Source organism: Apostichopus japonicus, chromosome 9 (genome assembly GCF_037975245.1).
Source record: "Apostichopus japonicus isolate 1M-3 chromosome 9, ASM3797524v1, whole genome shotgun sequence".
NCBI lineage: Eukaryota > Metazoa > Echinodermata > Holothuroidea > Aspidochirotida > Stichopodidae > Apostichopus > Apostichopus japonicus.
Genome location: NC_092569.1, coordinates 18,570,499 through 18,582,355, shown reverse-complemented (window position 1 = coordinate 18,582,355; position 11,857 = coordinate 18,570,499). Strand labels below are relative to the sequence as shown.

Sequence of the window (11,857 nt, the reverse complement as noted above, 5' to 3'; positions counted from 1 at the left end):
TGCACAATAACAACTTCCTGACATGGACGTTAAATGGATGTGTGCCGAGAGATTGGCTTCGGTCAGCTTGCGAGTCTACAAGCCTCCATGGCTTCTTTCGCGAGTTCCTGCTTGCGGGAAGATCACATATACATACATACATACACCCATACATACATACAACATACACTTTGACGACCAAGACAGTTCATCTTTAAGAACGTTTAACTCGTATCTCTCCGGCCAAAGCCGTTTGTCAAACAAATATTTGTCATTTTTTAACAATTACGTTGTATTTCAGGCGCATTGTGTATTTATATTGTGCATATGTTTTATTTATAAAATATGGAAAGTTGTCACGATAGCCGCTCTGCACGGTTATTGTACATAGTCGCGACGGTCACGAGAGGAACCTCAAGGCCGCCGTACGAACGGGAATTTATCTTACATGTCTGTCTGGCATAAAAGTGTCTACAGTTCCGCTCTCCTTTCAGTGATCGATTCCTGTAGGAAAACCTTTTCTACAAGCTCATAACTTCAGAACACCCTTCAGAACCGCTCTTTACGATACAATGGCTTTGTTATACCTCATATTGGTTGTTTGCTTTCTGGGCACAATTGAGGCTTGTTCACCCCAAGGTACAGCGACAGATGGGGTCGAAACACCGAAATTCTATCCTGATTATGGTAAGGAAAATCGTTTTGATTATTAATATAAATTATGATTAGTTATATGCGTAGACTCTTATGGAATCTTCGACTATGCCTTGGTTTTCTTTGCTGGTAGGCTCTATATAGACGTACGGGCTATCGATTTCATTGGTATCATTATACTTGTAATTCCCATAACGTGTAGTGTCAGAGGATATATGCATGTTAAAGAATTTCCCGTATTTTATTTATATTGAAATGGGAATCCTAAGTTATCATCATCGTAGAATTGACAACTGAATGCAAGCGTTAAAAAACTAGAAACAAATAGTAACGATTCTTCATCGATTTCATTAATGCTGCGTTGGGTGGGAAAAGCAGTGGACGGGGGGGGGGGGGGGGAGCAATTCTTTTAATTTATTGGACGAGAGGGCTCCGATGGAAAAAGGTGCTATTATGCCCATCATGCATCATTTTAGGTGCATATGCGTAGTATAATATTTATAATTTTTACCGCGACTGTGGTTTAATAAAGTAAGTCATTAGAAGAAGTCTACAACAAAGTATAGCTACGGCCCTGCATCGTTATAACTTCCAACGGTAGAATGAAATTATAATCGACGTAGCTAACAAAAACTGTCATCTATATTTCATCTGTTCTCTCCCTGAATAGCTCGCATGTCTGACATTTGGATTGGTGAATTAGAATTTGTAGATTTCTTCTGTGGCTGGCCATATGAAATTAACACCAAACAGAAACGTGAAATCGGAAACGGCAACGTGGTTGTTGAGCGACTCACCCCTGAAGAAATAAATACACTCAAACTCGATCACTCTTTCGTATATTTCCGGGGTCAAACCTTCGAATGGGGAGCCAGCATGATGGTGAACTTTAACAATGGAACAATCAACCGTCGGTCACAGGAATGTCCAAACGCAGTTTGGCGGAGACAGGTGAGTCTAACTGGCTGTTTGGTTGATTTCAATCTCTTATACGTATAGGTCAAGTGTGTTTTGTATCATGAATTTTCAATGTCATTTGAATGAAGTATCAATCGTAACATGTCGGCGACATTGAAAATAACTTAGCAAGATCACCGTTTATTCAGAAAATGATAAGTATATAGAGGAGGAGAGGGCGGGTGTAGGGGGTGTGAAGGAAGGGTCATGTTTCCGTAGTATTAATGACCCATGGAGCTTTTTTTTGTCACCTTGGGTATATTTGTCGAATATCCCCCTACTTGCCTTAAAGCCAGCATCCTCTTTCACTCCGTCCCCAGATAAGGTATTACTAAAAGTATTAACATGAGAGGACAACAGCATTGAACGAAATCTATGATGGTTATAAGTGAGGACTAGGCGTATGATGAATTATCATATATGTTTCACTTTCACGGGATAGAGAATAGGATACCAACTTTCGAAGGGGAAGTAATAGGTCCGCCTGGGGGACTTTCTCCCGCTTCCCACCTCCACTCTACCCACCCCTCCCATCCCCTTCCCACCATCATCATTACTGGGTTCCAGGTCTCTCCTCGTACACCACTTTCGTGTAAGTGGGACACACTACGTTCAAGTTGTATCAAAGGATTACCCTCCCTTAAAATCTGGAGAGCATTTGCCCAGATGTAGGAAGCTGGATCAGGGTCGGGTGTAGTCCGGGGATTAGTCCTGAAAAAAACAGATAAAAATAGGAAAACTAAAAGGCAGTGGGGGACGTTAAGAAAAAAGTGGTTAACAATGTGAAGATTCTCTATTTTACTCCAAGTGTATTTGGTACTAATTTCCGATTAGAATGCACACGTACCATTTTTTTTGTGTGTATATGTTATCTTCATCAATTCTCTTGTTTCGGTCGGAAGTAATGTATTGCCTAACGCTTAGGCTATGCTAAATCCATTACCATCCAAATTGTTCGAAAAGGCAGCGTGAAAACACAAACACATATCCCTAATCAACCGATTTACACAGAGATTATACAGTAACTACTGTTAATCTTAAATCATTTTACCACAGTAAAAACTGGATTGTGCTGACAAATCTGATAAATCGGTAGCATGTGCTATTAGGATTACAATAGGAACTGAGGATTAGTGTAATCCCAACATATCCCAAACAACTGGATTTGTTGGAATTACACATATCCTCAGTTCTTACTGTAAACTTAATAGCACATGCTACCGATCTATAGCACGATCCAGTTCTTACTGCTGTACAGCATTGAAAAATTTACAGTACACTGTAAACATTAGTTAGTCACGAATGGCAAAAATCTAGTCACAGTGACTAGAGTTAGCTAGTCATTACCAATTCGTTAGTTGCAGACCAATTTGCATGGTCGTTCGACTAACATAAATTAGTCACATAAATTTGTACGAACTTTTTTGACACTCACTATGCATGTCATGTATGTAAGCGTGACGAGAATGTTCTAGTCTTCTGTTTGTTTACTTTCTATAACCTTCAGCTTTGACCAATGACGTCATTATTTTTATCCAATCATCGTACCGTAGAATACGGTATGCTTAGCTGATCAGATATCAAAAAAAAAAAAAAGGCGACCGGCGATTACATGTATACTGTATGCACGTACGTGGTACGTCGTGCGTCGTACATTGCGGTCATTGCCTAACTGCAGATAGAACAGGGCTATCAACAAAATAAGAAGATTCTTAATCATTTAACAAATTGTCAGAAGCAGTTTCAAATTGTCGTCAGTTAGGTAAGTTCAATCACAACTGAAATTCTAATAAATAATAATTGACACAATTGACATAATGTTCAAGGAAGGTTTGAATATCCGCGATGTGTTTGGCTGGAAAGTATGGGTAAAATTATAACGGTAGGCCTTAGTAAGCTAAACTGTTGCTAACGCTAGGACGAAGCTAGGCTAGGAGCTTAGTCTTCCTAGTGTAGCCCACATGCGCTCGTAGATGAATAGTACTTTAGTAGCAGTAATACACACTAATATGACATATTTTATATAAATGTGAATTATTAGCTAGTACACTAGGCCTATATTCTATAATGTTACGAGCGCCTGTGGTGTACTAGGCTAGCCTACGTCAAGTTTCTAGACACCACTTCGTCGACCACCAACCCGGTCTGCATTTCGTGCACTCTGAACTGAAGATCTTCATAGTGGGACTTACCCTCTGCTCTTGTAGGCTTAAGTACATGGTACTCATATTTTAGGTTATTTTTGCTTAAGTTGGAAGTACCTTGTGTTGAACTAAGGACAAAAACTCAGTTTCAATGCATGAAAATAGAAATACCCATGATGTTGTTAGCCTAGGCCTCAGGTTCATAGTGGCCGTAAGTGGCTATGTTAGTATCCTACTTCCTAGACCAAGTCTACACCAGCTGTAGCACAATGTTGTAGGGTTCTGTATCCTAAGTGGAGTGGCTGCTGAGTGCTAATACCCTGGACAGAGAATGTTTTGAGTCTTATTTAGCAAATAATCCACAATGGTATGCATTTTCTGCTCCTGCATATGTGCATCAAGGGGTTTTGAGCCTACTCAGCCTATCATTAATTTTCTGTTGTTTGTCAATTTTCAGAGAAAGGTAATGTGCCAAGTCCTCAGCATTCACAGCTATATACTTTGAATGGTTGTTGTATCAATGGACTCAACTGGTTAGATGAGGTAACAACAAATTTCAAACAACTCTGACAGCAGAAATAGATATCCTGATACATCATGGGAGATCTACTGTAGTAACTATAGGAACCAGTGCTTGCCACCCATGGAGAATAAGGTAATTTGACATTGTTGTTCAGTTTGACGAGCAACAAATTTGAATGTTTTATCACAAATTATGCCCCCTATCTACCTCTTGTCCCCAATACCTGTCTTTAATATATTGTAACAACCTTTGCATAAACCTTTAAATGGACTGGATATGTTATTGAGGTGAACTGTGTATCTACAGATAGCATTTCAGTAAGCTTTCCTTTAGACTACTGTACATGCTGTTACAGTTAGGCTGTGGTTTACAAATCCCAATGATCCAGTTTTGGCAAAGAACACCTTCAAGTTAATTCTCTTATTCTAAGTAACTTAACAGTTGCACTGGAGTGACAGGCAATATCAGTTTAACATGTTCCAAACAGTTCAGGAATGCATTGGGGTATGTCCTGGACCTGTAGGTCAGTTTGGGATCGAGGAATCAGCTGAGCTAAACAAAAGTAGTTTTCATCACATTTCAGAGCCAGAGATGAAAAAGCCCTCCCCGCTGACCCTTCTCTGGATGATGTTTGTGCAGGTTTGGCAAGCCAGACCAAGTGGACTGTGACCCGGATACCAATAAAACCTGAAAGAATTCATAAATGCACCCAACTTGGTCAAGCTTATCAAAATTGGTGACTGGAAATGTTGTTGCAGACGTAGACCTGGTTACTGCTTACACAGTATTGCTCATATCATGTGTATCTACACACTGCACAGTGCATACTGAAATCTCTGAAAAGACATCTTTATGGACCAAAAATGAGAATTGCATAGCATTCTGTTGTGGTTTATAATGTGACGACTATAAAAAGTATCAATTTGGTATGAAAAAAATTCATCTCTCAATTGAGGTGGCGTACTCCTATTAGAGTCTATATCCATCTCCTCGATTGTTCTCCTTTAGGTAAGTGCCAAAAAGCAGCTGAGAATATCTTTTTTGACCTGTTATCAATCATAATCTAGTTTTTGTGGCTTGCATGTTGGAGAACATGAATGGAAGTACATGTGGTGAGAAAATTGGGTCAATTGAGGCAGTTTTAGACCCCTTTAAGCTTCCCAGGAGTAGCGTAGGAAAACTGTTACCACTGAGTGAAGAGGTTTGTTTACAAGTAACGAAAACTTCCGGCTCGAATAGCAAAATATCTACATGGTCATGATACAGAAAATTGTTAGTGCCATGAAAGGCCAACTTGTCAGCTATCCGGTGATAGGTAGCATTGAGCTAGTGAAAACTTCTATCTAGACTAAGAGACCACATCACTTTTGTGATTTAGTGTGTAAGTCCATGGGGCTTTTAATGGGCGTATGATACCTTAAATATAAGGAACAAGCTGTGATATACAGTGCGCATTATGCAATCAGTGAAATAACCACAGTACGTAAAGACATACAGAAGTTGTGGCGGAATGGTTAGAGCACTGAACACAGGATTCCATGATCGTGGGTTCATGTACCAACCTGGTCGATACGTATGTATCTTTAATGAAGACACGTAATCTCAATTGCCTCTCTTTACCCAGGTGTATAGGGTACCCTGGGAGGTAATTAAAAAATATAGCATTTGAACTTTATGGCTGCAATGATATGGGATGTCCCCAGGTGAACATGTAGATGTAGCTAACCATGATGAGCATAATGTCTGATATGTGTTACCGAGGACCATAGATAGTGTTACGTAAATACTGTGCCAATGTTGCAATATAAATGGCTAATTTACATTACATTTACAGAGTGTGGCTATGTTACATACTTAACCAAATGTCTTTAGGCCTTTGTTACTTTACCACACTGTATGTCAAAAGTGAAAAAGGAAGGATATTTTTTTTGTGTAATGCAAAGAGATAGTTCACTTGAGTATTCAGCATTGATTTATAGAAAAACTGTGGTGAGTCATAAACCAAACTTATGACAAATAATTTCTCAGCAGAAATTGTAGCATATACGTACACATAATACCGCACACCGGTTATATTCAATAATGCACACCGGTCATACTACTAGTATGCTATAGTGCATGCCTAAGCCCCACATAAGTGTAGTGTATAAGATCATTGTTTGTGTACTTGCGCACACCTTTGGGATCAAGCAAAGTTCAAATTATCAGCAAATGATGTTCGATATCGGGCAAGTCTTTAATTTAAACTTCAGTGTACTTGGAAAAAATTACAATCATTAAATGGGGTTAGTGTGATTGAATGTGGGGACCTCATTTAAAATGTACCCCAAAAATTGACCTCAAAGGTAAGTTTCTACCATTCAAGACATAGCTTATAGTTTGTGATAAAGTACTTCTAGAAATGTTTTAACTACTTTGTTTTCTGTTCCACCCTAATGTTGCTTCAAGGATAATAACATATTCAACTTACATGTTCTGCATTAATATTGTACCATCACATCCATGGTCAGAAACTTATAATAATATCACTTCCAAGTTCCGAATTCAAGATGATAATTATAAGGATATTTTCTGGCCCTTTTTAACAGCTAAGGTCATATAGAGCTACTCAAGGCCTTTTTATACCATTTGATTTGACATGGGGTATTATTTTTATAAATAAAGTTATAAATATGATATATTATTTTGTGTATATTAAATATATGTTATATATATTTATATTTAAATATTAATTAAGATAATTTAATTGGCTAAACTTCTATTTTTATATTTGAGCTGTGCACTTGCAATTTTTCCCTTTTTCTGTCTGTCCATATCTCTTCCATGCTGCTATCTTGATGAAACTGATGGAGCCCATAATGATGCATGATCAGTGGACAATAAGGGTCTTTAAGAAATTGTAGGTATAGGTCATCAGGGGGTCTGATTGTTTGAAAACTGTTGAACATTGCCAACTTAATGGCTTAGGAGTGTTTCAAAGTAATCCCATAAGTATTTACAAGATGTTTTGTGGGAAAAGATTTTGACAATTTTGTAAAAATAAGTTTTCCCAATTGTCCCATAAATATTTATTTTAGTTTTAAATGTTCTTTAACCTTTAGTGTTTGTTACTGTTCTTTATGAGATGACTTTTAAATGGAATGCTTATTTGTCACATTTTGCATTAATACTGAATGTTAATAAAAATTTCCATGAAACTTACAATGTGTGTCACTATCTCATTTCTTAACTAATTAGTACTTAATCTTAAACTAGTCTTGTGACCTAAATAAGTAGTCACAGTTACAATGACTAATATTTTTGGTCACTGGACTAAGCTTTGGTCGATAGAGGCATCGTAGTAGGACTAATTTTAATTAGTCAGAAAACTCGATTTAATTAGTCACAAAACTAATGTTATATAGTCAAATGACTTGAAGAAACTGGTCGATAGAGACATCGTTGTGACTATTTTTTTTTAGTCATATTGACTAACTATTGTTTACAGTGTAGTTACTGTATTCTCAATGTGTATCTCAGTAGTTACTGTTTTCTCTTTGTGAATCGAGTGCCCTAATTGTATTCTGAGTGCATATGTGTGCGCTTGTGTGTTTAATGGGTGTGTGTAGCCTGCGTTTGATTTATTTTCATACTCATATCTGTTACATAACAATTCCAAATACGTTGTGTACTAAACCTGGATGTTTTTTTTTTATATAAATGTATTTAGTTTAACCCGTTCTAGAAGTTAAGCTACTAGTTAGATTTTGTTTGATATTCTAAGTGTAAGCTCCTATTGACGTATAATTAATTTATAATCTTTAATTGTTTAACGTAATCTTAGAAGAATTGAACTAACTTGCTATACTGTCCAAATAAATCACATGAATTAATATATCGTCAACGACATGTTTATAAATAAAACCTTTGTATTTTTATGTTAATATTGATAATTCCTCATCCATTTATTCTTTATTTATGTTGTCTGTTTTCATTCTTCACAGGGTGACAGTGCCTGCAGTCTGCAACAGGCGCAGAAACTAGCGACTAAGTTCTACGACATATTTGGCGAATACAACTTATTGACAAACAACTGTCACATCTTTGCAGAATGGTTCATGAGGAACCTCTCGAGTGGAAATTGTAAATTTTGAGCTAATTTCTGCTAAACTGAAACGTATCACAGGGGCAGTATGTAAACTACGCACAATGAAGTAGACAACATTTCAAACTCTTCAACTGTAAAATACGTTATATAAGTTTTCTCTGTCAGAAAAAATGTATCGTGACGACTAGTTGCTATCATTTAGAAATTGAACAATTTTATAATTTAAATATATATATCAATCAATATAAAGGAAACTGCTATTATTAAAAGAGAAAATATAGTTTTATAGATTTATAGATCGAACTTGCACGGAGTTCATAAGAAGAATTGAGTTTTTGAATACAAGATGTTCTTGGGTTAGTTGTGGTTATATAAGACACTGTTTGTTCTACCTTCTCCATATATTATGATTTACTGTACAAAGATCGGCTGCTGTAAGTAAAAATAACGCTGCTCACCTATTAAAGATATCAATCAGATAAAAAAAATCCTATTCGGATTTCGGAAGTGCAACAAGGAATGTTTTGAACTATACATCTCAGTAGAAAAAGAAAATAAAATGTTTAAATGATTTAATTATTGACTAATAAAATGAGAATAATTTAATCAAGCGGTACTAACCTTCTAATACATTTGCTCTTGGTAGATTTCTATACGAATTTCTTTCCGTTTTATTTTTATAATCATATTTTTAAATTATGTTTATCTCAAAGTATTATAATTCAGGGTGTCTGCGTATACTGTATCACTTGTATTGATAATGTCGTGGGTTATATACGGCTTTTGTCGTCGTTTGCAAGTCCCACTGTATAATACCACAACGACATTATTTCTTGGCCTTAGTTTGAATATACTCTCAGTTATTCTAAAACTATTTTCCTGTACGCCTCTATATATGATATGCATTTATAGAAATATTCGACGTCAAACATCCATATTTAGGCTGCAAGAAAAAAACTATTTCAAACTACCCTAGACTATAGTTTTATTAAATTTATCGATATATATTCAAAGAATCGAATTCATTTACGAATCCAACTACAGACTATCTGTCAGTCTTTGATCAAATTTAATACCTGGTAGATTTGTTAAAATAATTACTTAGTAATCAAAAACACACGCAGACGCACACAGGTGCGTTTTACATTCAGACTGAGAATTTGTTTTTCCATTGTTCAAATCCATGTACCATAACCTTAATAATACCCCATAACAATATAATTCTTCTGAGGACGTGGTGATTCTTTAGAAATCACATCTAAGAATGACTACAAAACAAGACTACATACACGCACATGAAAACCTGTTTAAAGTGGCTTTGAATGAAACACTTCAGGCTGTTAAAATTTAGAAACTTGTTAACGGCTTCTGTAATTATACATATATATATATATATATATATATATAGATTACCTCTAATCTAACAATCGTATAGAGGATCGCATTATCAAAAGTGCAACGGAAATTATCAATAAACGTTATAACAGCTAGGAAATGTTTGACTAGATTCGGATTCAATCAGTTGGCCCGTGATTTCCTATACATCCTATTACAAATATCCTAATTTGAATCTCGGGGTCACGTCTCGTTCTAGCAAACAAATAAAAAATTTTCATAAAAAGTTTTCATAATTGTAGATTATCAACAAAGTATAATATTCATAACTGTTCATGGCATATAATCTCATATTTTTTTTCAATAAGGCTAAACAAAATAAAGGACATTGAAGTTTGTAAATCCCTATGCAAGCTAACTTCCTTTTGATAAAATTGGTTGCCATATTGAACAAATCATTAATCAGCACTTCGCTTCGTGTTCTAACATTTTGTTTCTTTTCATTAACTTCCAAACACACTGTCGTACAGTTTACTTCTGGAATATGCCAGTATACATATTTATAGTAGCAGGTGTCCTGTTTAAAGGTGCATGCTCTTGATAAGAAAACAATTTAACGTGGAAATCTTTGCCCTGATTGCGAGGAATGGAACCAATTTCCAAATAAGTCTGAGAACCAAGAAGTTACTCTTTAGAACAAACTTTTCGGGGACCTGATAACATTTATTAATAAAGTAATGATCTACCCACAAAAACACGACGGGAACAAACTCCGACCCCGTAGACAGTGAAACTGACACAGCGATCCCTTTATGATATCCTCATTTTCCCACTAATTTTGCTGAGGATCAGTATAAATGTATCTTATCTCATAGCTCCTCTTATCGATCCCGCCCGGGGATGTAGCCTTCTTATCCACCGTCTACCTGTGCCCAGTGGCGTAGGAAGGTACTTTTGAGTCGGGGCTGGGGGCTGAAGACTGATGGGCGGCCTGGGGGGGTCTAAGGGGAGGGGGTGTCCCCCTCCTGTTTGGATTTTTTTGCATTTCCAGGTGGCCTCAGATGCAATTTGGTGCAATATAGCACACTTCAACCCACCCACACCATTTTGTATATAATTTTGCATTTTCACCTGGCCTTAGATGCAATTTGGTGCTCCAAATGAGATTTGTTTCTCATTTGGAAATAAAAAAGAGGTTTTCTGACTTGCGAAGCGGGGGGGGGGGGGGGGGAATGATACTTCCGCGCCTCCATATTTTTCTCTTGGGGGGGGGGGCTGGCGCCCCCAGTCCCCCGGTTCCTACGCCCTTGCCTGTGCCCGTGTAACAGGACGATAACGGTGTTTTGACGACATCGAATTCACTTCCCGAATTGATGACTTTCCCGCTGAAGTGATTGCACGACCACTTTGAAATCCTCAAGATTGGAAAGAATGATTTACTTGAAATGTAAAATATATTTCAATGTATAACATCTTATCTTGTTCCTATCTTATCTGTGACCAACAGAAAGAATGGGCAGTAATTCATCGTTTTTTGAAGAATAGGTGGCGCCATACAAGATCAGGTGGTAGATAAGTTATGATTAAAATATTCAATGCGTTGTGCTTGAAAGGCATTTTTTTTTTAATAGAGCCATTTGAACCATTAGCATTCGTCCCTCCGTTATTTTACTTTGTAAACGTGAACCAGTAGAGAAAATGAGAATAAAAAGAAAAACAAATATTGCAAAGAAAACCTTCTGTTGTTATATGTAAACTATATACGTACGATGGTTTACGGTAAACTCGCGATAGTTAAAGATAGCGTTGATGACGATCTCGCTGAATTTGCTCAGTGGTTTAGTTCTATCAATTTAGCTTTGATATTTTATCGATGGTTTGACCGGATTCCTCCAGAAATAGATGAAAAATATACATTACGGGTCAAACTGTTCGAAGCAAGGAAAAATGAATCCTACCTTTGCTCATGTGTTGAATATTTTATTTATTTAATTCTTCTAAATGGGTGGAACTATCCAAGAAAGTGTCCCCAAATTAAAAATGATGTTTCTTTGTGGCAATTTTGGCCGTTCCCCGTTAAGGCTTTGTAAGTAAAAATATCGATTCAATTTAGGAGATACGCTAAGTTACCGCACCACAATCATACGCATATGCATTCATCGCCGTTCCCTTTAACAG

The 11,857-nt window shown here is 36.8% G+C and overlaps 1 protein-coding gene and 1 long non-coding RNA gene across 2 annotated transcripts; both read left to right on the top strand.

Moving 5' to 3' along the window:
- The first annotated feature begins 405 nt into the window (after positions 1 to 405).
- Positions 406 to 8,999, top strand: LOC139973751 (uncharacterized). Its single transcript, XM_071980613.1, has 3 exons — positions 406 to 666; positions 1,304 to 1,584; positions 8,241 to 8,999. The coding sequence occupies exons 1-3, from the start codon at positions 552 to 554 to the stop codon at positions 8,388 to 8,390; spliced, it is 546 nt and encodes a 181-aa protein (XP_071836714.1). The 5' UTR covers positions 406 to 551; the 3' UTR covers positions 8,391 to 8,999.
- LOC139973752 (uncharacterized) lies at positions 3,199 to 7,681 on the top strand. The gene is made up of 3 exons (XR_011795328.1): positions 3,199 to 3,352; positions 4,192 to 4,389; positions 4,841 to 7,681. It is a non-coding gene; the product is annotated as an uncharacterized lncRNA (long non-coding RNA).
- Positions 9,000 to 11,857: the final 2,858 nt, after the last annotated feature.

Bases quoted from the DNA above. Each gene is read 5' to 3' on its own strand.
- LOC139973751 (XM_071980613.1), top strand. From the start codon at position 552: ATGGCTTTGTTATACCTCATATTGGTTGTTTGCTTTCTGGGCACAATT. The intron at 667-1,303 runs GTAAGGAAAATC...CTCCCTGAATAG, and splicing joins GAAATTCTATCCTGATTATG to CTCGCATGTCTGACATTTGG. The intron at 1,585-8,240 runs GTGAGTCTAACT...CATTCTTCACAG, and splicing joins ACGCAGTTTGGCGGAGACAG to GGTGACAGTGCCTGCAGTCT.